Here is a 24,208-nt window from a genome sequence, read left to right as displayed (position 1 = left end):
ATTCCTGCGGCATCTCACATAGTATTGTGGCTTGAACTTTCATGGACTAGAGCACACTTCATCAAATCCATCAAGCATTATTTTCAGAAATATAATCCACACTGAAGCACAAAAACTGTATACATTATGGCTAAAAATCATTGCTTAAATATTCCCCTCTCTGGGCCTACATGTGTCAACTGTAGATAATGCTTTGTGTGTCTGATGAAACATGCTCTAATCCACAACAATATATGCATAAGCTATTTCCAGAGCAGACCCCATTTTGTCAGATGAGTGTGGCAGGAACACCAGTGGGTAGACAACTGACTACACAAAGGGTGGTCACCTACTTACCAAGGTTGCTGCTTCATGCACCTGACAAAATGGAGCTGGATGACGAAAGCTGCAATATATTTTTTTAAGTACCATAAGACTTCAGATGCAGTTAAAAGCACAGGATGCAACCCAGGGCATTTACCTCAAATCAGTTGGTAACCTTGAATCATCATCACTAAAAAAATCATTTGATTATCTGACCCAAGAAAGACAGAATCATAGAAGGGCCATACAGGCCATCTAGTCCAACCCCATGCTCAATGCAGGATCAGCCTAGAGCATCCCTGACAAGTATTTGACAGAGCACTTACATTCATAATAACAGATTGTGTATTCAGAAAAATAGGGACTAGGATTGAAGAGTCCCACCCGCAAATCCCCAGTCAACCATGAAGTCCACTTGGTGAGCTCATGCCACTTACTCAAGATCAGCCACGCCTACCTCACATGACTGTTATTGGAAAGATAAAATGGAGAGAGAACCGCACTCTGCCATTAACCAGCTACTCCTTTTCCCCTACGCCTACCTCACAATGTTGTTGTGAGTATATAATACAGAAAGGAATAAGCCCCCGCACGGCCATGGACGAGCCACTCCATTTCCCCCGCACCTACCGCACAGGGTGGCGTATTGTTGCAACTATAGACTGGAGAAAGGGAGTACTCCCCTCTGCCACGAGCCAGCCACTCTATTTCACCCACACTTCACAGTGTTGTTGCGAGGATATAATAGAGAAAGGGAGAACCCCTGCACCGCCGTGAGCCTCTCGCTCATTCTGTCTAATCACCTCACAGGATTATGGGGAGCATAAAGGAAAAGAGGGAAGAGCCATGTACTCCATACCCTGAGGGGAATAAAAGGGAATGAAAACACAACAGCCACGCTACGCGCTTCTTCAAAAGAACTGAGGGGAAAACGCCACTATGAGGCCAAAAACAGCAACTCCGAATGGTGAACAGGGGGGAGGCAAGCTCGTGTTCTTGCAACAAAGGAGAGGGGCCACGGTCCCCCCCAACGAGGCCCTGCCACTTACACCCAGCCGGCGCGTGAGCTGCCGAGTTGAGGGAGCAGCCGGTTACCTGCGAATCCCGGAACTCCACCACAACATTCTCGCTGCTCCAGCGCGCCGCCATCTTGGACTGCCTAGAAGCTGCAGAAGCGGGCGGGGGAGAAGACGCTGCCAGACGTAACGCAAGCTCGCTGTGCGCGCGGGGCCTGCCGGGAAGTGTAGTCTGAGGCCGTTGGGCGTAAAGGAGGAGTTGAACTTTTTTTGTTTTTGTTTTTAATAAAGCCGAATATGATCGCCACAGTTCCTCCCATCCTTGTGACCTTGGCCTGGTGGTTCTGTGCGAATATCGGGCTGAGACGGTTCTACATTGAGCGATGTGAAACTCACTGAGTTAAGGCTGCCATTCACGTGGGCGTGGACTGGAGACTGGAGTTGATTTCCAGCATTCCGAGTCATAGGTATGCCAGCCTTCGGGTAGGACTTGGCTCCCGGAACTGCAGCTCATCTCCAGACTGCAGAGATCAGTTCCTCCGGAGAAAATGGAAGCTTTGGACCCTGTGGCATTGTACCCCAACCCCACTGAGGTCCCTGCCCTCCCCAGGCTCTCTCAATTTGAGTCTCAAATCTCCAGGAGTTTCATGACCTGGGTCTGGCAACCCTCTCTCACTGGTGGACCTGGCAACGCTATCCACAGATCAGTTCTTCTGGGGGGAGATGGCAGCTTGTGTTGGAAAATTGGTAAAAATAGTTAGATATTAAGAGGTTGCAATGGATCTTTGTTCACTGGAGAGGAGGCATTTCCGTTCTATGTAAAAATCTTTATTTCTAAAAGGAAGGGTACACGGGAAAATCTACAAAACAACAAACACTTAAGACTACATGCTTGCAACAACAGATACACACATAGTAATGGAGATTCTTCTTTCTTCTTGACCCCTAGAAGGAAATCACCTGAATACATTAACCAATGATTGTTAGTAAATGGGCTTTCTTTCCATTGGCTTTCTGCCAGGTTCCCTTCCAGGTCAGTCTAAAACAACTGCACACAGGGTAAGCACATTAACCCGATAATGACTGACTTTAGACTTTGCAACACACATATTTCCAACAGCTTGGAGGGTGGATTCTATGGCATCACATCCCACTGAACTCCCACCCCTCCCCAAACTTCATCCTCCCTAGGCACACCCCTCAAATCTCAAGGAATTTGCCAGGCTGGAACAGGTAGCCCTAAATGCAAACTTGCCTAGAGGGCTCACACTCCCCACTACAAGGTTTAATTTCTTCTGCTAATGTGAGTGGGGGCCTGATTTGGTGCGGTGCTGCACTCGGCATACACTCGAAGGCCATTCTTTGTAGGCCAGTGTAACCTCAGTAATTGAGGTTTGTAAGAAGTCAGTGGGTCAGTGTTTGACATTTATTTTTGAACAGATCTGAGGGGGCAGAACTGGCTGGCAAAGACCCTCTCCCTTGCTGAGGAGGCCCTTGGGGAGCAGTCTAGTCAACATGAAGCGGTTCCGGGCTGGCTCTGCCTCTGACCCAGCAGCATGCAGCATAACATTTTCTCAGCCAAGCCCAGACTCTGCCAAACGGAAGCTCTGATGCAGACTTTAAGCCTTGAAGACGTCCTGTTCAGTTCCCATCCATAAGAAGATAGGCTGCATCCAGCCTGAGAGGGTGACAGAAGTTGCAATAGGCTGTAACTGTGGGTCCACAAATTCAGACCACTGAGACAAACCTTTCTTATAAGAGTGGGAAATAATTACTAGCTCTCAGCAGACCTTACCACTCCCTTTTTAAAGAGTCATTGTCCTGTATATGCTTGATTCAGTAGAGGCAACCCTAGAGCACTGACCCATGCAGAGATCTGATATGCAGAGAAAGGATCTGCCACAGGCTGCTGTGTTCACAAGGGAGAAGCTTTAAGTTCCCGTGACCCCTTTCTCAGCTTACATTGAGCCAATATTGTAGCCAGTTCAACCCTTGCCTGATGCAGAACATGTCCTTTGTTAAAGTTTAATTTCTGGCCATGCATCTCGTGAATTCTTTTGTAGGCCCAGTGCCCCCAAATTAATTAGATGGTGTGCAAAGAAAAAAAAATCAAGATGTCACATTGGCATGAAGGACATGCAAACTTATCCATGCAAATAACATGGAGGTTGTGTTCCTGGGAAACAGCTGTAGCACTTTTTGTGCACAGGTACGGGGGGGAGCTGCCATCCTTTGCTGTGCTTCTGAGTAAACATAGGATATGATGGTGACATACACCCAAGGTGACTCAGGGCAGGGAGTTTAGCATTCCTGGTCTCTGGCATGTCCTATGAGCTTCCCAAATAACTACATCGGCTCCCTCCCTTTGTGCTGCTATGTATGTCAGTGGCTATTTTGAGAGTCCTCTTGGGTATCGGAGTGAATAAGGAGTGCGAAACAAGAGCATTTGTAAGAGAGGCAGAAGGTGGATTCCCTCCCTGCCACTGTTTGTAGGCAGAGCTTCCAGAGAACCTTTTCATCCTCCTAGGCATGGAGAAAGCTTTCCACAGCCCTTTGTGAATATGCTAGCGGGCGCTCAGCTCTGCAGGGCATGCTCTGGCCTTGCAGTGCAATCCTCAGCAGAATTACAGCCTTCTAAGGCCACTGAAATCAGCATCTGTGGCAGGTTTGGGTCAGGCTAACAGTGCCAGGAGATGATGATGAAGAAGAAGAGATTGGATTTATACCCCGCCCTTCACTTGGAGTCTCAGAGCGGCTTACAAACGCCTTTCCCTTCCCCTCCCCACAACAGACACCCTGTGAGGTGGGTGGGGCTGAGAGAACTCTGACACAAACTGCTCTTTTTCAAGGACAGCTGTGCCAGAGCTTGTGACCGACCCAAGGTCACATCAGCAGGTGCAAGTGGAGGAGTGGGGAATCAAACCTGGTTCTCCCAGATTAGAGTCCACACACTTAACCACTACACCAAACTGGCTGAAGACCTTTCTCTCTGAGCACTGCAAGCTTGAGTCACATCAGCTTTTGTGTGCCTGACAAACTGCCAGTGGCAACTGAGCTCCGAAGACAGAATTTGTGGCACATGTGGGATTACCTGGAGCTGGGGAGAATGCAAGGAAAACATGAAACATAGTTTAGGCCTCTGATGTGCACTTTGTGCATCTGCCATAGTGGGCTCAACAAGCCTGAGCTACAATTTTTTTTTTTTGTTACTTTCTTATCTGAGTAGTGATTTAGAGCTCAGCTCTGGCAAAACCTGGTACAAATAAAGCCATTGACCCAGTAGCAACAACTGTTCAACATCAGGTCATTGTGTCCTTTATTTTATTTATTGGATTCAGATATATTTATATTATTCAGATATATTATTTAATTCAGATATAGCCTGCCTTTCTCACCATCAGGGACCCACAGTGTTTTTGCCTCCATGTGAGGTAGCTATGCTGAGAGTGCGGCTGGCAAATTTCCACAGCAGAGCAGGGATTAGAACCTGAGTCTCCAATACTCTAATACTCCAATACTCCAAATGCTACAGCACACCGAAACCCCAAATGTGTATCAACTTGAGCCTCAATGTCACCGCTCTGTGCAGTAACTGTATTTTTCTTGATTTGGCTTGAAATGTAAATTTCACCCTGTACTTCCAGCATTCCATTGACCTTTGACCCTGCTGGGGGTTTCCGCCTTACGTCTTCCTTAGAATGTCTTCCCAGTGAACAGCTATTCAATGTGTCTGAAGAAGCAGGCGGAAGTGTATGAAAACTCATGGTAGAATAATATTTTGTTAAGTTACTAACATGCTATAAGACTCCTGTTTATTTTTTCCTGCAACAGACTTACAGTGCAGAATTACCAGCCTTCTAAACTCACTGAAGTTTCAGCACCAGGTCCTATTGTCCTTTGGGTCAGAAGCATGTAACTCTGTTAACAATTGCACAGATCAGGACAGACTGTCTGTAGCTGAAGAAAAGAGTTCAGAGCTTGCCACATTTTTTAAAACAACTTTTTCTTTTCCATTTTTAATAAATTGTACAACACAAATTTTGTTTCCCTGCCGCAAATTTTGCAAATTTAATTTACAAATTTAAAGTGCTACTGGACTCTTGCTCTTTTTAACTGCTACAATTGCACAGTAACAATAGAATCCTATGCAGAAAAAAACAGGAGTCCAGTGGCACTTTAAAACACCTGTTTTATTTTATTGCATTTACTCCACTCTGAAGCCATTAAAATCAATAGAGTTAAGAATGAAGTAACTTTGCATAGCATTACCGTGTAATGTAAGATAAACCCTGCTGGATCAGATCACTGGTCCATTTAGTCCAGCATCGTTTTTCACAGAGTGACCAACCAGGCCTTTTCCCGATGTTGCCTCCTCCTGGCACTGGTACTCAGAGTTTTATTGCCTCTGAATATGGAGGTGACATTCAGTCACAGTGGCAAGCAGCCCTTGCTGGACCTCTCCTCCACGAATCTGTCTTTTAAAGCCATCCATGCTCTTGGCCATCACCACATCCACGGGCACCAAACCCCACAATTTAATTACTCCCTGCGTGGAACAGTAGCAGATAAAGATTGTTAAAAACATAGTGTTAAAAGGTGCCACTGGACTACTGTGTTGTTTCTCTGCATAGGCGTCTGTTGTTACTGTGCAGCCATTGGGTAGGATTGCACGTTAACACGGCTACCCTTTGGCACGGCCCCTCGGCGCGTCTCCACTTCCCAAGGTAGCCACGAGGTCTCTAACGACCAGAGCCCTGCTAGGCGCTGCCTGGCCACCTGGAGCCCAGTTCAAACGACCCCTTCCTTAGCTGGGCCAGCCCTTGACGCATGGCCGTGGTGGTGGCGGCGGCGGCGGCGGCGGCAGAAGAGGGGGCGGGGAGCCTGAGTGGCGCAGGCGCCGTGCGCGGCTCTATTGTCTTCCCCGGCAGCCGTCAGGAGGGCTGAGCGGACCGACGGCGAGGCGGGAGCCCCAGCTGGCTGCATCTCGGACAAAAGGCAGCCTCCCAGCGGGGCGGCTGAAAGTGGGAAGCCGGAGCCTTGGGGCAGGGGCAGGGCTCGCCTTTTTCTCCATGGCCGGCTAAAGGCCGCGCCTTGACGGAGGTGCCGCCGCCGCCGCCGCCGCTGCTGCAAGAGGCAGGGCCTGGCCGCCGCCTGGATGCGGAGCAGCGCTAGAGGACTCGAGCGAAGCCGCGGCGGTCGCCGCCACCGCTTCTCCCTTCCGTAGGGCGGGCCCCGAAGCGGGGCGGCGCTGGCCCTGCTGCCTTGCCGCCGTGGATGAGCCCGGGAGGCGCGGCGGGCCGCCCGTTGGGGCGCGGCGGCGGCGGCGGCGGTTGGGGGCGAAGGAAGCGGAGGAGGGGCTGCAGCAACAGCGGCGGCAGCGCCGACGGCGAGGCGAGGATGCCCGGCTCCGGGGGCGCCCTTAGCTCCTAGTCGTCGTCGACTCCCCGCCACCTCCCCGCTCGGCATGGGCGGCAAGCAGAGCACGGCGGCCGCGACGGCAGCGGGGCGCTCGCGGGGCGGCGTGTCGAGCGACGACAGCGCGGTGCCGCCGCCCGGAGGAGCCCCCCACTTCGGGCAGTACCGGGGCGCGGGCGGCGGCGGCGGGGCCACCATGGGCTTGCGCAGCCGCTCTGTCAGCTCGGTGGCCGGCGGGGGCGTGGGGCTGGGCATGGAGCCCGCGGCGCCCGGCAGCGTCCCCTTCGGGCTCTACACGGCTGCTTCGGCGGCCGCCGCGGCCGGAGACTCGGAGCGCGGCCCTGGCAGCGGCGGCGGGTCGGGCGCGGACTCCACCCCTTACGCCCATGGCAACGGTTACCAGGAGACGGGAGGCGGTCACCACAGAGACGGGATGCTCTACCTGGGTTCCAGGGCCTCGCTGGCCGACGCGCTGCCTTTGCACCTCGGGCCCCGGTGGTTTAGCTCGCACAGCGGTGAGTTTGGGGCTCTCAGCCGTGGGGTGGGAGTCAACGGCCTGTGCGTTAAAAACAATAACTTTATTTTATATTTTCTCCCGTATTTGCTTAGCGTGTGTTTTTATCGTGTCCCGAACGAGCCCAGAGAGTTATATGGTCATTCTCACCATCTCCATTTTATCCTTGCAACAACTCTGCAAGGTAAGTTAGCAAGAGAGAGAATGACTTGCCTGAAATTTAATGGCAGAGTGCAGATTTGAACCTGGTGTAGGGATGCCAAGTGCCTGCTTTGGGCATTTATTCTCCTGCTGATCCCACCTTGCCTCTGGAGCTGGCAGGAGAAACAAGAAGTAAATGTGACATTGGCCACGTGCCAACATCCCATCCGCCCTTGGTCCCGCCCCCAAGCTCCTGGGAGTACCAGAGATGGCCTGGCATCCCTAAACTCTGGGACTACCGGGTTGTACTCTGATGCTGGAACAGCTATGCTACATTGGCTGAGCATTGCTATGAGGTAACATGGAGGAGGGGAAATGCTGTATGCCAACCTGAACCAGTTTGAGGAAGGGTGGGATGAAAATATGCTAAATGTATTTTGTGTGACAAATTACAGACCTTAGTCACAATGTAAGTTGCTCTCTGGCGTTAGCTATGCAGCTCACTGGTAGAGCATGGGTGTTGCATGAAGATCCTGTGTTCAGTCTTCGATGTGTCTAGTGAAAAGGAATCTGGTGGGAGGTAATATGAAAGATCTCGACCTGAATGAACCTTGATAGACCAAGAGTCTTCATGTGTCTGGGAGGTCAAATACTGACGTTGGTAGACATGTGAATGCACAAAACTGTCCCAATGGTCTTTCTAGGTTAGTTTTGTCTGCTCCAACTGGAAGCAGCTCACCAGGGTCTTGGGAAGAAGTCTTTCACATCACCTACTACATCCTTTTAACTGGAGATTCCCGGGATTGGACATGGGACCTCATGCATACAAAGCAGATCCTCTGCAACTGAGCCATATCACCAATGGTAAAGTAGCTTTATGTATTCACATGTCTCTCAAGGTCAGTATTGGCTGCTCTTAGGGCTGTGGCTCAGTGTTTTTCTACACAGAAGGTCCCAGGCTCAATCACTAGTAATGTGAAAGATCTGGGACCCTGGGGAGCTACTGGCAGTGTAAGTAGACAACCCTGACCTTGATAAACCAGTGATCCAACACAGTATAAGACATCTTCAGCTGGAACCTTTTTTTTCTGGAGTCACATGAGTTGCTAGTTCTTGAGGAGGTGCTGTGGTTATGCATACACTTTATGTCTAGAAAGTCCCAGATTCATTTACAGGCATTAATAGTTAGTAAGACCCCCAGAAGCAGTTGCCAGCCAGTCAGAGCAACAACACTGCACACAATGGACCAGTGAGTTGACTTAGTCCAGGGCAGGTTCATCTGAGTAACCATAGTTAGGGATAAATGGTGGGGTGTGGCAGCAGAATGCCTTTTAAGGATGAATGCTTTGAGTGCTGTGGCAGTTCTGCAGGAGAAGCATTTTTTTCTGTAACACCCCCTCCCCCCAAAAAAAACCTTTAGTGCCACTTTATTCCATGCCAAGCTTTTGTGCTTTAGGCCTGACCTCATGGAATGAAGTCCAAACTCACAAAAACTTGTGCTGGAATAAAATGTGGTCTCTCTTTTAGGTGCTGCAAGATTCCAGTTTAGTATGTTTCAATTAAACTAATACTGCAGTAATTTTTCTGCCGTTCAGACAAGGCCCAGGGCTCAGGTTTTCTTGTGCATCCTTCCCTCTGGCATGGAAACCAAAGCCCTTGAAATTGAAATACGTGTGTTTGGGAGGCCTTGTTCTGTATTGGAGTGGGGTGGGGATGGGGTCTCATTCTGGATATGCCCGAAGACACATTAGAATGTGGACCCTGGACCAAGAGCGTTGGTACTTGCCAACAGTGGTTACTGTTATCATTTTGAGACATGTGAAACATCTTTCCCACTTCTTTTTCGAGTCAAGGTGTGTGTGTTCTTATGCATTTGGCTTAGAATTAAGATATAAGGCCTTGGTTTTGGTGGGTCAAATAGTGGCTGTGTTCACAGAGGGACACCTAGGTTCAAATCAGCTGTCAGGTTCACCAGGTGCTAGTGCCCTGTTGTGTACTCTTGGCTTATCATGTGTGCTTTCCTTAGTGTGAGCTAGCTCACAGTTTTTTAGCCTCCGGCTCACACATTTTTGTCATAGGTCAGGAAGGGATGGCTCCAGAGCAAACTAATTTATTCAGTAGCTCACAAACTTTAATGCCAGTAGCTCACAAGATACAATTCTTGCTCACAAGACTCGACAGCTTAGAGGGAGCATTGGAGGCGGGTAACAATACTTGGTTGGAGCAGATACATTTAGAAGAACCACTAGTTACTACAAGGCTCATGACTTATAAAAAGTGCTTCTGGGTTGAAGCCTTTTTATTTATCATTTTGTTTCTTTATACTTTTTATTTATCATAGCATCTGAGCTCAGGCACACAGTGTCAATATTTAGATGATGTGAAGGAACAAAAGAAAACCTTGTAGGGGGACATTCTACCCGTGGCATCACAGGGTCTTGGAAAGTGCCAGTCTGGCGAGGCGCTGCTTATTAGTTCTAGTCTCAAAACAGTACCACCTTTTATTTTGAAGAGACTCTGTATACCTCTTACGAAAGGTGCCGTGCATTTTAGAACTAATGTCCTGTTCAGAGAGGGTTTTTTTAAATGTCTGGAAACTGCTCTGTTTCTGGTAAAGACTGCGGGGTTTCCCCAGCCAGTGGCTAGGTAGATATTTCTAGAAGAAGCAGAGAGAAAGATATTGTTTTAGGTGGGCTGAGGGGGGAAACAAAGGGATTTGCAGCCCTATCCTATGCATGTTTACTTGGAAGTGTCATGGAATTCAATGGGTCTTACTCCCACATAACTTGGGATATAATTATAGTCCAAGCTTTCCTTCCACACTGTTGAAGGGAGTATAAACAATCAGCAATTCCCAACAAGGCAATGTTTGTAACTGACAAAAGTTCCAGCAGAGAGCAGAGGACACCACTTGGGCCTCTCTCTTCTTTATTAAACTGGCTGGTACTTGCCTTGCTTGATGAAAATGTCAAAGTATCAGTACAGTGTGGTTTGGTGGTTAGATTGCTCCAGGTTCGAATTGTCACTCTGCCAAGGAAGCTTGCTGGGTCACCTTGGGACAGTCACACTCAGCCTGACCTACTTAATAGGGTTGTTGTGAGCATAAAGTGGAGAAGAGGAGAATGACACCCCCATTGGGGAGAAAGGTGGGGTATAAATGAAGAGAAGAAATCTAGGGTATATTGGTATATCTCCATCCCTGTTAAACATCATTGCTGGTTTTGTGTATCTTATTTTTGGACATCACAAGGATTTTTGCTTGACCCAGTGGTGTTTGAGGGGGCAAAATGCTATGCAGTCTAGGTTCACTGTTTTTCTTGCTTTTTTGTGTGTTAACTAGTTCTAGGGGAGGAGTCACATAGTGCCTCCAGTGAGACCATGTGGTTTGTACCCAGTTAACATCTAGCTTCTGTTCAGCTCTTGGGGGGGGAGGATGACAATCCGCTCGTCTAGCCTCGACCAAGACCAGGGCTGGCCTGGTGGAACAAACTCTCACTTGAGATCAGAGCCCTCTGTGGGGCTTATTATCATTCTGCAGGGCCTGTAAGATGGAGCTGTTCCGCCAGACCTTTGGTTGAGTTAGAGGGCATACAGTGAAACCAGCCTCCCTCATTGAAGCCTGATCATTGTTTGGCCCAGATTAAGAACTTCTCTGGATCCAGTCACTCCAGCTGAAATTGTGTTTGTGGTTATACACTGTTGTTTTTAAATCGTATTATTTAATTGTTTTAAATATTGCTATATATATGGCAAAAGATGAGATGGTTAAACAGTGTTATTGATGCAACGAACATGAAGTTAAGCAAACTCCAGAGCATGATGGAAGACAGGAGGGCCTGGCGTGATGTGGTCTATGGGGTCGCGAAGAGTCGGACTCGACTGTACGACTGAACAACAACAACATATATATGTTTCTATCCACATATGATGTGATCTGCTCTAAGCCCATTCGTGGGGAGAGCGGAATATACATCTAAATAAATTGTCCCTATTAAACACTTTTAAAAACTTTTGTTTTTTAGTTATAAAGAAAATTTGAATGAAACGCTGGAAATCTGTGCTTTTAGCATCTTGAATGCTAATTGTCACCTCTATTGCCTGTCTTTTTTTTCTTTATCTCCCATGCAATATGACTACAAAGAACTTGATTAAAATATTGCACTATTTCTGTACAGATTTGTGGCCGACCAATGCAAATTTTCTTTGTACTGACTAGCACAGACAAATCGTATATTTGGGGGGGGGGGGCATTTTATGAATCCAAGAAGTCCATTTTTTTTACTTAACTCCCTTTCACAGAAGATGGTCTGATAAGTCATGGATGTTTAATTGGTTGACACTGTCCAGATAATTAGGTTAATTTACCAGTAAATGCATTTCATCACATGGCACTTCTCTGACCAACCAGAGGCTTAGCTGTATCTGCCTGGCAACATTCTGGGTGTCCTGTTGTTGGAAGGGGAAATTCTTTCTTTCCAAGGGGCAGAATGTGGGAGCGATGTGAAGGTCAGAGTACTCAACGCCTATCCATGTGCCTCTAGCCACTGTTTGGCTTTGTGGCTGTGACATATAAGGCACAGGCTCTCTGGGTCCAGACCGCGATTTATCTCAAGGAGAAGAGCCTCCAAGAAATCATAGGAGGTTTTTTGCAGTGCAATGTTGTTACTGCTTGCTATTACAGCCCACACGAGGTGGCCTGGTTCAGCATTTAGCAGACTGGGCCAGCTGGGACTTGGTACTCTTGAACACTGCTATTACTTTCTGTGGTAGCTTGCTTGGAAAAAACGGGCTAACATGTTTTCTCCCTTTTGAGGCCACTTGGTGAGTGCAGTCTGTCATTTATTTACTTCACTGGTGTCCTGCTGTTTTCCCCAGCAAGACAGCCAGAGTTCTCCTCTGTGTTATCCTCACAATAGCCCTGTGAGGTAGATTAGTCTGAGGTAGGTTGGGCTGGTAGTGTGACTGGCCTCAGGTCATCCTCAACAGAGCAGGCTATTTACAAGCTTCTGAAACCACTCCCAACCTCAGGCAAGCCTTTACTTCTGAAATGGGTCTCCAGAAAATTTTCACGTGATCAGCAGCTATACACGTTTTTACATCAGTCCCTATGCTTGTTGCTTCCTTAACGATGGGTTCCAAAAGCTTTCCCCGTCATCATCCTCAGGGCATGAGGTTGGATGCTGTGCTGCTTACCTCTCTGTGCTTTTCTTTCTAGTTTTTCCCGTGTGACAATTTCTTGGCATCTGTTTGGTTTTGAGATCCTCTGGATGGGTCTGTCTTGTGGAATGAGTACAGCTGCGCCCGCATCTGTTGACTCTGAGTCACTGCCTTTTTTTTTTGTCTGTCAGAACAGATATGGTAGGTTATAATATTTAACTAAAAGGCAAGGGGCTTTCTGCTTGTTTATCTAGCAATGTTTTTTTTTGTCCTGGTGGACCATTGGAGTGGCTTTCTAAGAAGGTTCTTTGCACAGAGATAATTGCAGAGTCACGTACACAGCCTGAGCTTTCATGATATTGGCTTTGCATATCAAGTTGTGGTGCCCTAAGTCATTGCCTTTGTGGGTGAATTGGGACTCAGATGGTGGCATGAGCTAAGGGAAAGCACACCAATGGATTTGTTTTTCGAGAGAAGGAGGAAAGTAGGAAGGAAAAAGAACTGACAGTGTGTCTACACTACACATTTTATATTGGTTTTATAATTCAAGTGTTGTGGTATTCTCTCTTTTTCTTCCCCATTCCCCTTCTCAGGGTTCCAGAGCCCCAGGTGACATTTTATAGTTAAGGCACTTTGAATTTGCAGTTTAAAGCCTCAAATTCTATTATTTATAAAATCAAGGCGCCTCATAAGCAGGGATGGAGGGTGGAATATCTCCAGAATGGATGCTATATTTTTTCATGGAAAATCTTCCACCGTGCAGATGTAAATATAGTCTGTTCATCTATAGTTGCCAGGGCTGTTGTGCTGCAAATCAATCATGTTAGATGGACTAAATGTGTGATATGAAGCAGGGACAATCTCTGGTGCTTGTACGTGGGTATTTTCCTTCTTTGGCTAACATTTAAATAGTTAAAAAAAATTAAAAATTTGCATTGGAAAATTTCTTGATTCAAATGTTCCTGGGAAATGCACGTCACTGTTTGTCAAGTATAGCATTGTAGCTTGGTGTGAACGCTGAGTATGCTGTTTGAGAGTTCTTTCTCCACCCACAATAGCTCAGGGAGCTAGAATTTGCATGGTTTTGTAGAGCAATAGAGCAACCGGTAGGTGAGCATTATAGGTATGGCCCAAGAGAGGGAGATGAGGTCAAAAGAAGGAAGGTGGCAGAAAGAGGGGCTTTTACAGGTTGCAGCATTCAATTCAAGGTAGGTCTCAAATATGGAAAGACTGAAGGCTGTCCAATTCTGTTGTGAAAGTCCCCGTACACTTTGCATCAGAAGTGAGAATGGAGCCAACAGTTCAGGGTTATGTTGGAAATGGCTCAAGGGCTCCACTGGATTTCTGCCCCTTAGTTCCTTGTGCTTGACAAGCTGCTGCTTTGCCTATGGCTAACTCGGGGGCCTAAATGTACCTTGTATTCTTTCCCAGATCCATGTGATCAAATGTTTTTGTGAGTTCTTTGCTGGGAAGTTAATCCCAGGTGGGTGCATGCCCAATTCAAATACAGGTGGTTCAACCCCATGCTGTTTTCTTAACCTGAAACGTCCCCTGGGGGCTGCTGTTTGCCCCACTGGAAGTTTCCCCAGTGTGGCAAATAGTGCTCCCCTGTGTCATGTCTGTAGTATTTGCCATAGAGCTGTGTCCCCAGCCTTTTGGAGCCAGTGGGCACCCTTGGAGTTCTGACACAGCATGGTGGGCACAGCCACGAAATGGCTGTCAAAAATGGCTGCCACAGAAGGTGGACCCTGCCATAAAAATGTCTGCTGAAGCTTGCCTTCAGTCACACAGTGAGGATCCTTATACTACTGGTGCCACAGCAACATTTTTAAAAAGTCTCCACGGCCAATCTTCGTGGCCACAATCTCACCTAGCCACACCCACTTTCTAAAAACACTGGGCAGGCACCAAGAAAGGTGCCGGTGGATGTCATGGTACCCTTGGGACCCCTGCCATACAGACTATGCTGAAATTCTTAGAGGGCCACTGTGTGGGGTCCAGTTTTCCTCCACTCCTCAATTCCTAGGCAGTGAGAAATTTCCCACCCTGGGTGGGTAAATGGGAGGCCTAGCTGGTATACTGGGTCACGTGGCATGAGTGCGATGTATCTAGGCCGTTTATCTGGGAGGCCCCCCACTCTCGGGGACTTCTAGTTGTCATAGTTTATAAACCAGGTACTCTTGTTGTAGAACCCCCAGACAAAATGTACTATTGGGTGATGTCTAGGGATCTGGGACTAGGGTTTGGATTACTGGAGAGACTTGGGTCCTGGGTTCTGGATGTTTGGGCCAATGGCACGGGAGTTACTCTTTCTGCGAGGCCCACTTTTGACCTCAAGCCTCTTCTGAGCGGCCCTGCAAGACACACTGAGCAGAGGGCATTAGGCGTTAATACTCATCCAGGGTAGCTCAGGCTTCGCAAGGCAGATGCGTGAATGATGTAGCCATGTACTTCCTCGCCTGGTGGCTGTTTTACTTTGGTAGTAGTCATGTCTTGAGGAAAGAGCTGGGAAACTGGAGCTGAATTCCTTCAAGTGGCAGGGCTGCTTCTTGGGGCTGTGTTTTCAGCATGTGTGTTCTTCAGGAAACAGCAACCACGTGCTTGCTTATAACAAGTTCCTGTGGGAAGGAAGTGGGCAGTCTGCAGGAGAAGCAGCAGGCTGCTGGTTGCTATGAACTTGTTTACCTCGCCTGGGACAGAAGTGCTATACAAAGAATATTTCCAGTGGTGAACTTGTTTAGAAATACCCAAGAAACCCACAACCTTCGCCTTGGGTGAAGGCAGTCATCTTACTGAAAGAGAACCCACAGTAAGTCCTTCACCTGCTGCAGGAGCCCAATTTTTCCCTGGCTTTGTTTTTCGCATGGCACGGATGGGGTACTTTCAAGTGAAACCCTACTTCAGATGGCAGCCACGCCTTTCTTCCCTAGGCTCAGGCAAACTTTCCTGATTTGAAAAAAAAGCTCTTTTAAATTCCGCAAATAAGTTTATACATTAATCCCTAGCTTAAAATGCAAGCTTTAAAAAAAATACTTGCAAAACTGCATTTGTTTCGAGGCAGTAATTAGCCTTTGCTGCAAGCATGCTAAAGGGTTTTGCAGAGGTTACATTTTGGAGAAGTTACATTTTGGACGGCAAAATAAAGCTGCTACCAAACAGAGCCCCGCTCCTACAAGTGTTTATACATCTGTCTGGGTAACAACCACCACTTGATTCTTTCCAAAGGTAAAGTTTTCAGTTTTGAGGTAAAATAGTCCAAGTCCTGCCGGGGGCCCATAGCAGCAAATTTTTGTATGCCAGCATCAATCATTTGGATCTTCTCTTGTGTCTTGGGAGACAGGCTCTTAGACAATGCTTTTGGATGGGACAGCTGAGGAAGACCCAGTTCTAGCCTTTTTTTCAAGGGTATTGGGCCCTGAGTAGCTGAGGTGTTTGCAACAGCTAGACTTCCCTACCAAATGTATTTTGGAACTAAATGTGGGCACACGGGGGTGTCTCAGGGAGTGGTAGTAAAAAATGAGAGGCAGGGTCTGTGGATGGGCTCCTGTGGTGGCGCCTTGTCTCACAGCATAATTGGTGTTGGGTGGCTTCACAACGCTTGAGGCTGGTTTGAGAAACCAAGGTGGCAGAGGCCTTGTTCCTCCTGGTCCTCATTCTTGCTCCCCCAACTTGAAACTCCTTGTCTTGCTCTCCCTCCTCTGTAGCTAACCAGTTCAAGAAGCCTGGGCTGATATCTGTTGTCCTGGGTGATGCAAAGAGCACAGTGTGGAGTTCCAGACACCTTAGAAAGACACTGTGATGTCTTGCTGGCTTCTTCTGTTGCTGTTCAGGGCAAAAAAGCATGGGGTCTGCACCCCCCTGGAATGCAGGGGCCACAGACCTCTGGGTCTTGTTCACACATTACAGAGTACATGGGTTGGGTCTGAAGTCTATGCCTTGTGTAACGGTGAGGCGTCAGTTGCAAGTTCTCCTTAGTTCTACCATGTGTGTGGTGCCCAATTCAGATTGGGACTGTGGAACACACGGGGAAGGGGCTTCAGCCTCCCACCCACTGCTTTTCTGACCTGGAACAGTCCCAGTGAAACGTGGTTTGGCCCATTGTGGAAATTCTCATGTTCCTTGCGTTTTCACAGGAGCCAAGCAGTGTATCCCTTGCTCATTTCAGGTGGGAAAAATGGCCGAGGGTAGGGGTGCTGAAGTCATCTCTTCTTGATCTGGATTGAGCACTGCACACGTGGAAGAATTGAGGAGAACTGGCAACTCATATTGGACAGTTGCAGTGGGTGGGCACTCCAAACCCATCCACTGTGCTTGGTAATGTGTGAACTGGCCCAATCAGGAGAAGACTGGGTGGACAACAGAGACTCAATTGCACTTTAAGGAGGAAGAGGAGGAGGACATTATTATTTATTTGCTTTACTTATACCCTGCCTTTCTCCCCAGGGGTTATCCAAAGCAACTTCAATTGTTCTCTTCTCCTCTATTTTATCTGTGCAACTAGCATGTGAGGTCAGGCTGAGAGTGTGTGACTGACCCAAGGTCACCCAACAAGTCCCCAAATTGAAGATTCGAACCGGGATCTCCCAGATTGTAGTCCAGCACGCTAACCACTGCATCACATGGGCTCTCAGAGTGTTTGGGGGCTTCTTTGTTTGGCAAAAGAGGCAGCTGCCTTTTGGAACTGCAGCAGAGATGACTGTGAGAATAAACAGTGTCAAGGTTTTTTTTGTTTGTTTGTTTTGTGTGACCTATGCAATATTTTCTTAATGGGCAAAGTCTGGTTTGTATCTGCACATCTCAACATTTCACAATCCAATATAAGGACCATGGAGTCAAGGATCCAGGAAATTGAGCCTTAATTTGTCTTGAAACTCAATTTATTGATTAAATGTGATTCCCAGCCCCGTACTTTGTAATGTATTCTTTTGGTAAATTAGCTGTTGCTTCTCTTCTCTTTCTTTTTGCCCCCCCCCCCCCCGCCCCCACACATATTGAGTCTATAAAAATCACACAACAAAACCCAAACTAATCCTCTTAGAAGAAAGTCTTTGTTGGGGGGGGGATGGGTCTGCTTAGGTGTCTTACATTGGCTGGGGTGCCCCCCTCCCCGCCTTGTTGGCTTATCCAGTTACTTTTTCAAAGAGCAAACCGGCATGATTAGCCTATTATAAAACCATGTTCATTGCCGAAATCCCTCTGTGCTTGCAAATTACTTGTCTTTGGTGTGCTTAGTGATTTCCTCGCTATAAAAAGAGACAAGTCTATAATTTCCTGGATCATCTTTTTCCCTAATGAGTTGACTTTGGACTGGAACAAGATCAGGATTAGAGAGATGGTATTAAGCGAGGGTCTGTGGTCATGGATCCCTGACCCCAAAAGGCCCCCAGTCAAATTTAGTATCACCATGAGGGAATAGGTGTCAGGTAGAGGGGGTGGTGGTGAAAGGGCACAGGGTTTGTGTTACGGCAATTGGGGGTATGGGTGAGTCAGGGACAAGAGTGAATTAAACACCTGCGAAGGTAGCAGCGGTCCAGTTGTCAGAGACAGTAATACCATTTAATTACTCTCCAGTTGCCTTTAATGAGACTTACTCCTGACAAGCGGATGTTAGCAGCGTGTTGGGCAATGATCTGTGATCCAGTGTTAATTATCAAGATCTGGTCTGTGACCGTTTCCAAGTCTGGAAGATGACCCTAAGACTTTAACCCCTCTCTGCTTTATGGAGCTGGCTTCAGACTGTATGATCAGCATGTCTCTAAACATGAATAAAACCCATCCACTGAATCTTGCCAAAGCACAGATTTATCCATGCTACATGGTGTTCTGGCAATGACAGTTTTCAACACCCTAGGAAAAAAGGAGAGAAATCCTCTGAACCATTCACGAGGTGGAGGGAGCAGAGCCAGCATGGTGTAATGGTTAGAGTGTTGGTCCAGAATCTCAAAGAACCAGGTTTGAATCCCCACGCTGCCATGGAAGCTGACTGGGCAGTCTTAAGACAGTCAGTCTCTCTCTTACAGGTATTCGGATGGTATAATGGGGGAAGAGGGAATAATGTAAGCTGATTCAAGTACCCACTGGAGAGAAAAGAAGGATATCAGTATCTAAGCAAGCAAAAGTTTTATTAATTAAATAAAAGACTTATCTTCCACCTTTTTGACACGTGGGCATACTCAAGGCACACCCCCTGTGAGGGGCCATTGCTTTACGCAATCTCTTGGAGACGGAAACCTCTTTGGCTGAATTAAAGCAGTCTGTTAACCACTAAAGCCCAGTGCAGCTTGGCAACTGAATGCTTCCTTAAAACATTCAATCTTTGCAGGGCATGGCCCTTAGACTTGTAAGGGAAAAAATGATGGTTTGTTTATAGGTTCCAGGTTCAAAGTGAAACCCTGTTTTTTCCCAGCCAACAAACAGTCAATGTGTAAAGCTAGAACTTCCTTGACTCAGTAACATGGAGAAGAGAACGATGTAAGCTGCTTTGGGACCCTATTGGGTAGAAATGAATGAAGTAAATAAAATAAGCAGACCATAAAGCAGATCTCCTTCCCCACTTTTGAGCACTACACTGTTGCTTAGCCCATCCACAGAGGCCAGGGAAAGGTCAGCATTGCCAAGGGCTCTGTGTATGTGTTAGCTCCGAAATCTAAATAAACTCTGCCTGGGCATGCCAAGACACTGTGTCTGGGCAATAGGCCAGCATTCCAGCTGGGCTTCATCACCTGGGGATGTCAATCAGAAACAGCTTCCCAACTTTTCCCTTTGCAGTGTTTCCCTGTTCCTTCCCCCCCCCCCATCTGTTTACATGAGGTGAGGATCTTAAGGGACTGTGTGTGCAGTTTGGTGTAGTGGTTAAGTGTGCGTACTCTAATCTGGGAGAACTGGGTTTGATTCCTCCACTTGCACCTGCTGGATGACCTTGGGCAAGCCATAGTTCTGTCAGAGCTGTTCTTGAAAAAGAGCAGTTTCCGTCAGAGCTCTCTCAGCCCCACCTACCTCACAGGGTGTCTGTTGTGGGGAGGGGAAGGAGTTTGTAAGCCGCTCTGAGACTCCTTTGGAAGAAGGGCAGGGTGTAAATCCAATCTCTTTTCTTCTTCTTTATACCTGTATCCTTCATCTTCACTTGTGCCAAATGTACAGCTGCCGTTTGAACTTCTGCCTCAGATGAGATCACTGCTGAATTCTTCTCCTCTTCTTAAGCCTCTCCCCATCTCCTTCAGCTGGAATCAGCTTTCACAGTGGCCCAGCCTCGTGGGCCAGCTCCCGCCTGTCTGCACCTCAAAAAGAGCCTCTCTGCACATTCCAGGAGAGTGGGAGGTGGGGAAATCGTCCTCTGACTTGTCAAGGGGATTTCCAATCCTGAGTGCAAAGTTGGACTGGTTGGCGACATGTAAAGGAAGGGAAGCTAGCCTTGCATGCTGTGTAGCCCTGTTCCCATTTCAAAGAGCCGAATGGTGTGCATCCCCCACACAGGAGATAGGAAGTGCTCAGCTGGCAAAGAGTGGGAAGGGGAACTGAAACTGTGATGGCTGTTTACCTTGTGCCAGTTGGCTTTGCTGCTGCCGCCAGCACCGGTACAGACTAAAGGCAAACTTTGAGGACTGTGTTTGTGTATGAGTGAGTATGTGTGTGAGAGATCGTCTTGTGGGTTCAGCCATGTCTTAATTGTGGTCACTGTTGGTGTGGGTTTAATTTGTTTTTAATTTAACACATCTGTATACTGCACTGGGAACTTTAGAAGAACTAAGACTGTTTCTGCCATATTTAAATATACAGTATTCAATGTGTACTTCCAGTACTGAAGCTGATCAGTAGATTAGCCAGTCCCAAGGATGGTAAAGGTCCCATTCGTGCTTCCTACCTGCCTCCCCTCCCTGGTGCTACCTTTGCACAGAGTTAGTGGGGGTCAGGAGTGGCTGCTGTTCTTGATACCACTGCTTTAAGAGTGGCATCAGCAAGCACCTTGTTTGGGGATGCAATGGCACTTCTTTACAGCTGGCTTTCACACTAACTCAGTTGAGAAAAAGGTTAATGTTGGAGGGGAGGGGAGGAATAACAGAGTGCACATAACCACCTATTTTTTAATCCACTGTTAAAAGGTTAACCCTTTTAAGTTCCACTAGCATGACGTTTTCTGGAAAGTGATGCTGCACTGTCCTTAGGTAAAGGTAAAGGTTCCCTTGCTCGAAAGCCAGTCGAATCCGACTCTAGGGTTGCGGTGCTCATCTGCGTTTCAAAGCCGAAGAGCCAGCGCTGTCCGAAGACTTTTCCATGGTCATGTGGCCGGCATGACTAAACATCAAGGCGCACGGAACGCTGTTACCTTCCCACTGAAGTGGTACCTATTTATCTACTTGCAATTTCTTGCTTTTGAACTGCTAGGTTGGCAGGAGCTGGAACTAGAGACGGGAGCTCACTCCGTCTTGCGGCACCTGGGTCTCGAACTGCTGAACTACTGACTTTCTACAGCCTGCAGTTCAGCGTCTTAACCACTTGAGCCACTGCAGCTCCTGTCCTTACCCTTCGTTTAAAATGGCAGCATCTTACTGGGGCCAGATTTCAACCTTCTATGGTCTACATTTCTACCTTTTGGGCTGCCATTTTCCTTACAGTTTGTAAGCTAACTGGCTCAAGCCATTTTTTCCTCAAGCTGGACTTCCATAACAAAGTTTGAAAACTGCTGGTTAGACCTTATGTAGCTGCCTTTGAATCTGGCCTTGTGGGATTCTTCCATAGTAGAGAGAGGCCTTGAATACAAGGTCTTTTTTCATGCCTGCTCTGCGTGTGTATCTTTTTGCTTAGGTCTTGCAGCTTTGTCACTGTTAGGGATGTGATAATTTTGCGGAAGTGTATGGATTTTGGGGCTGTGCCTCTTTGTTTCATCTTGGATGGAAAGAGAAGTGATGAAGCTACAAAAATAATAGAGTGTTTTGCCCCGTTTCTGAGTGACAGCATGCTCTCTCCTAGTTGCCCAGGTGACATGTGTGTCTGCCAACAAACTGCTATTCTTGTGCTTGTGGGTTTGTCCAGAAGTTGGGTTGACTCTTTGTTATGGGTAGCTGCAACTTGTGAGCTCCGGCTCAAATAGGTTCCACCATCTTCTTTAGGAAGGGTGCTGGCATTTAAGTGGCATTGCAACAGGGAGTCCCCCCCCCCAAAAAAAAAGCTTGCCCCCAACAAAAAGCGTTCTTGTTTTGGTGGTGTTTAGGAAGCATGTGGAAAATGGGGCAGCAACATTCACCTTCTGCACATGGTAGGAGGCAGTGCATTCAAAGCCCATTGCAGTGCAATCCTTCCCCTTCTTGACAGATGGCTTTCCAAGAAAAGTGGACTGGTCACTCTACAGTATTTTTTTAACCTTTTTCATAGAGCAGCACTGTTCTTCTGAGGGAAATGTGTGCCCCTCAAAACAGCACCTTTCTCTGCAATAAACATATCTTACCAAAGTTTAGAACTGCTTTAGCTAAAATATGAACCCTTGATAGAGACATTCAGGAGGGAAAATGCCAGGCTGATTTCACAAAATGACTTTTTGATGTGGTAATGGCATGACAAAGTCTGAGTGTTGTGGTTTCTTTGCACCAGCATGATTTTTTACGACTTCCCTGGCATCTTATGTGCTGAGGTGGGAGCTCTCCAAACCTTGGGGGGAAATATTGTGCCCAGAGACTGCTGAAGACATTTTGCCGCTTCAGGCAGAAAACCTAAATGCTGCCTTCCTCCTACTCCCCAGGGGTGGTGATACAATAATGTGGCAAAATAATTGCCAAATTGGACGTCTTTAATAGCGTTCCAAAATATGCCGCCTCAACCTGTCTGACAGGAAAGCAGGCCCTGAACCCTTCTGCAGCTTCCAGGTTGAGAGGTAATTATGAAGCCCAAGCTGGCAACTCTTGACAGGATTTTCCCCTCAAAATGGTTGTGTGATAATAGAATTCAGGGGCATAGAGTGACAACCACTGGAGCATTTTGACAACTCTTTGCTTGATATGTGGTAAATTCTGTGTTGGCAGAACTGAAATACATGTATTTCACCAATAATGTGTTAAGACTGAAAGCGAAGTAGTTCCTTGAAGTGAATTCTCCTTTTCACTCATATACAGTGAGGTAGGTACCCAACTGCCACCCTACCTGTCATTTTTCAACTTATTGGGCTCAGGAGGAGAAAACTAGGCTGCTGTTTCATTTTTTGTCATAAATAGTTCAAACCTAGCTTGGACCCAGCATGTTAATTGGGGAAGGTTCTAGAGCTCTTTCATGAGAGTACCAACCTTAAATTGGTAGAGTACAGCATCTAAAGGTTTATCCATTCAGTTTTTAAAAGGAAGTTTTAATGGCAAAGGCAGTAAATTAGGGATTTTGTTTCAAAACTGCCTTTGTTTTGACATGCTGGTAAGTGGGAATGAGGGCAAAATCAGTTGGTTTTTCTAACAGTCTTTGTTTATTAAGTTTGAAATGTATTCAGTATCTCAAAATATGAGCTTATGTTGAGCTTTTTAAATCTGCAGAGCAATTTTAATCTAATTTGATTCTCTGTCTTCTAACAATCAACTAAATCTTCTTTAATTGGTGAGCAACCCTAACAGAGCCATTATGGTATAGTGGTTAGAATAACAGACTAGGACCGGGGAGACCAAATTCAGATCCCCATTTGCCATGAAACTGAGAGCATTACCTTGGGCTGCTCACTTTTTTGTTGCCCATGCCACCTTAAAGGGTTGTTGTAAGAATAAAATGGAGGGGGAACCATGTTAACTACCCTGAGCTCATTGGATGAATGGTGGCATAAAAATTTGCCAAGTCAATACCTCTGTCTCTCTCACTCAAGCCAAGGGTATTTTAAATAGAACTTTCTTGATGTTCCAGAGCTGGAACAACCCTTGGTCAGGTGGTATTTTAACATTTATCTTAAAGACCTTTTTGTGTAATGCTATGGCTCAAGTGGTTAAGACGCTGAACTGCAGGCTGTGGAAGGTCAGTAGTTCAGCAGTTCGAGACCCGGGTGCTGCAAGACGGAGTGAGCTCCCGTCTCTAGTTCCAGCTCCTGCCAACCTAGCAGTTCGAAAGCAAGAAATTGCAAGTAGATAAATAGGTACCCCTTCGGTGGGAAGGTAACAGTGTTCCGTGCGCCTTGGTGTTTAGTCATGCCGGCCACATGACCACGGAAACGTCTTCGGACAGCGCTGGCTCTTCGGCTTTAAAACGGAGATGAGCACCGCAACCCTAGAGTCGGGTTTGACTGGCTTTCGAGCAAGGGAACCTTTACCTTTACCTTTATCCCATAATTAATGAGTGCTGAATTCCCTTGCCTGCTTTGTTATGTAACTGCAGAAAGAGTAACTCCAGTGGGATACTGGTCAAAGTGTTAGACCAGGATCTGGGAGATTCAAGTTCAAATCCCTACTCTGCCATGGAAGCTTACTGGTTGATCTTGCACTAGTCACGCTCCGTCTCATGTACCTCACAGGGTTGTTGTCATGAAGATAAAATGGAGGCAAGGAGCATGAGGTACATCATTTTGGATCTCCATTGGGGAGAAAGGTGAGGTACAAATAAATATTGAATGCAGGCTAGGGTTCCCAGGTGAGTCCTGCCAGTCGGTTGACTCCTGTGGACCCAATCCATTGTCCATGAACGTTCGTGCCATAGTAAATCAATGGTT

At 47.1% G+C, this 24,208-nt stretch overlaps 2 protein-coding genes across 4 annotated transcripts in view; one reads left to right on the top strand and one right to left on the bottom strand.

The window, feature by feature from the left end:
- Nucleotides 1-1,467, bottom strand: part of WDR59 (WD repeat domain 59) — a 79,948-nt gene extending 78,481 nt beyond the window's left edge. The window contains exon 1 of the mRNA XM_015408249.1: nt 1,399-1,467. Within this exon, the coding sequence (XP_015263735.1) occupies nt 1,399-1,452 (54 nt within the window). The 5' untranslated portion in view covers nt 1,453-1,467. The remainder of the gene's footprint in view (nt 1-1,398) is intronic.
- Nucleotides 1,468-6,237: 4,770 nt separating this feature from the next.
- Nucleotides 6,238-24,208, top strand: part of ZNRF1 (zinc and ring finger 1, E3 ubiquitin protein ligase) — a 31,551-nt gene continuing 13,580 nt past the window's right edge. For 2 of the 3 annotated variants that reach the window (XR_001482406.1, XM_015408257.1), the window contains exon 1: nt 6,238-7,249. Coding sequence is in view for 2 of the 3 variants with exons in the window: in XM_015408257.1 (XP_015263743.1) it covers nt 6,784-7,249 (466 nt within the window). In the remaining variant the exon portion in view is untranslated. The remainder of the gene's footprint in view (nt 7,250-24,208) is intronic. The other variant, XM_015408255.1, reaches the window with a different exon arrangement.

Source organism: Gekko japonicus, unplaced genomic scaffold (genome assembly GCF_001447785.1).
Source record: "Gekko japonicus isolate JY-2015 unplaced genomic scaffold, Gekko_japonicus_V1.1 scaffold227, whole genome shotgun sequence".
In the NCBI taxonomy this organism is placed as follows: Eukaryota; Metazoa; Chordata; class Lepidosauria; order Squamata; family Gekkonidae; genus Gekko; species Gekko japonicus.
Note: the sequence above shows the minus strand (reverse complement) of the source record. Positions and strands in the feature narration are given on the sequence as shown.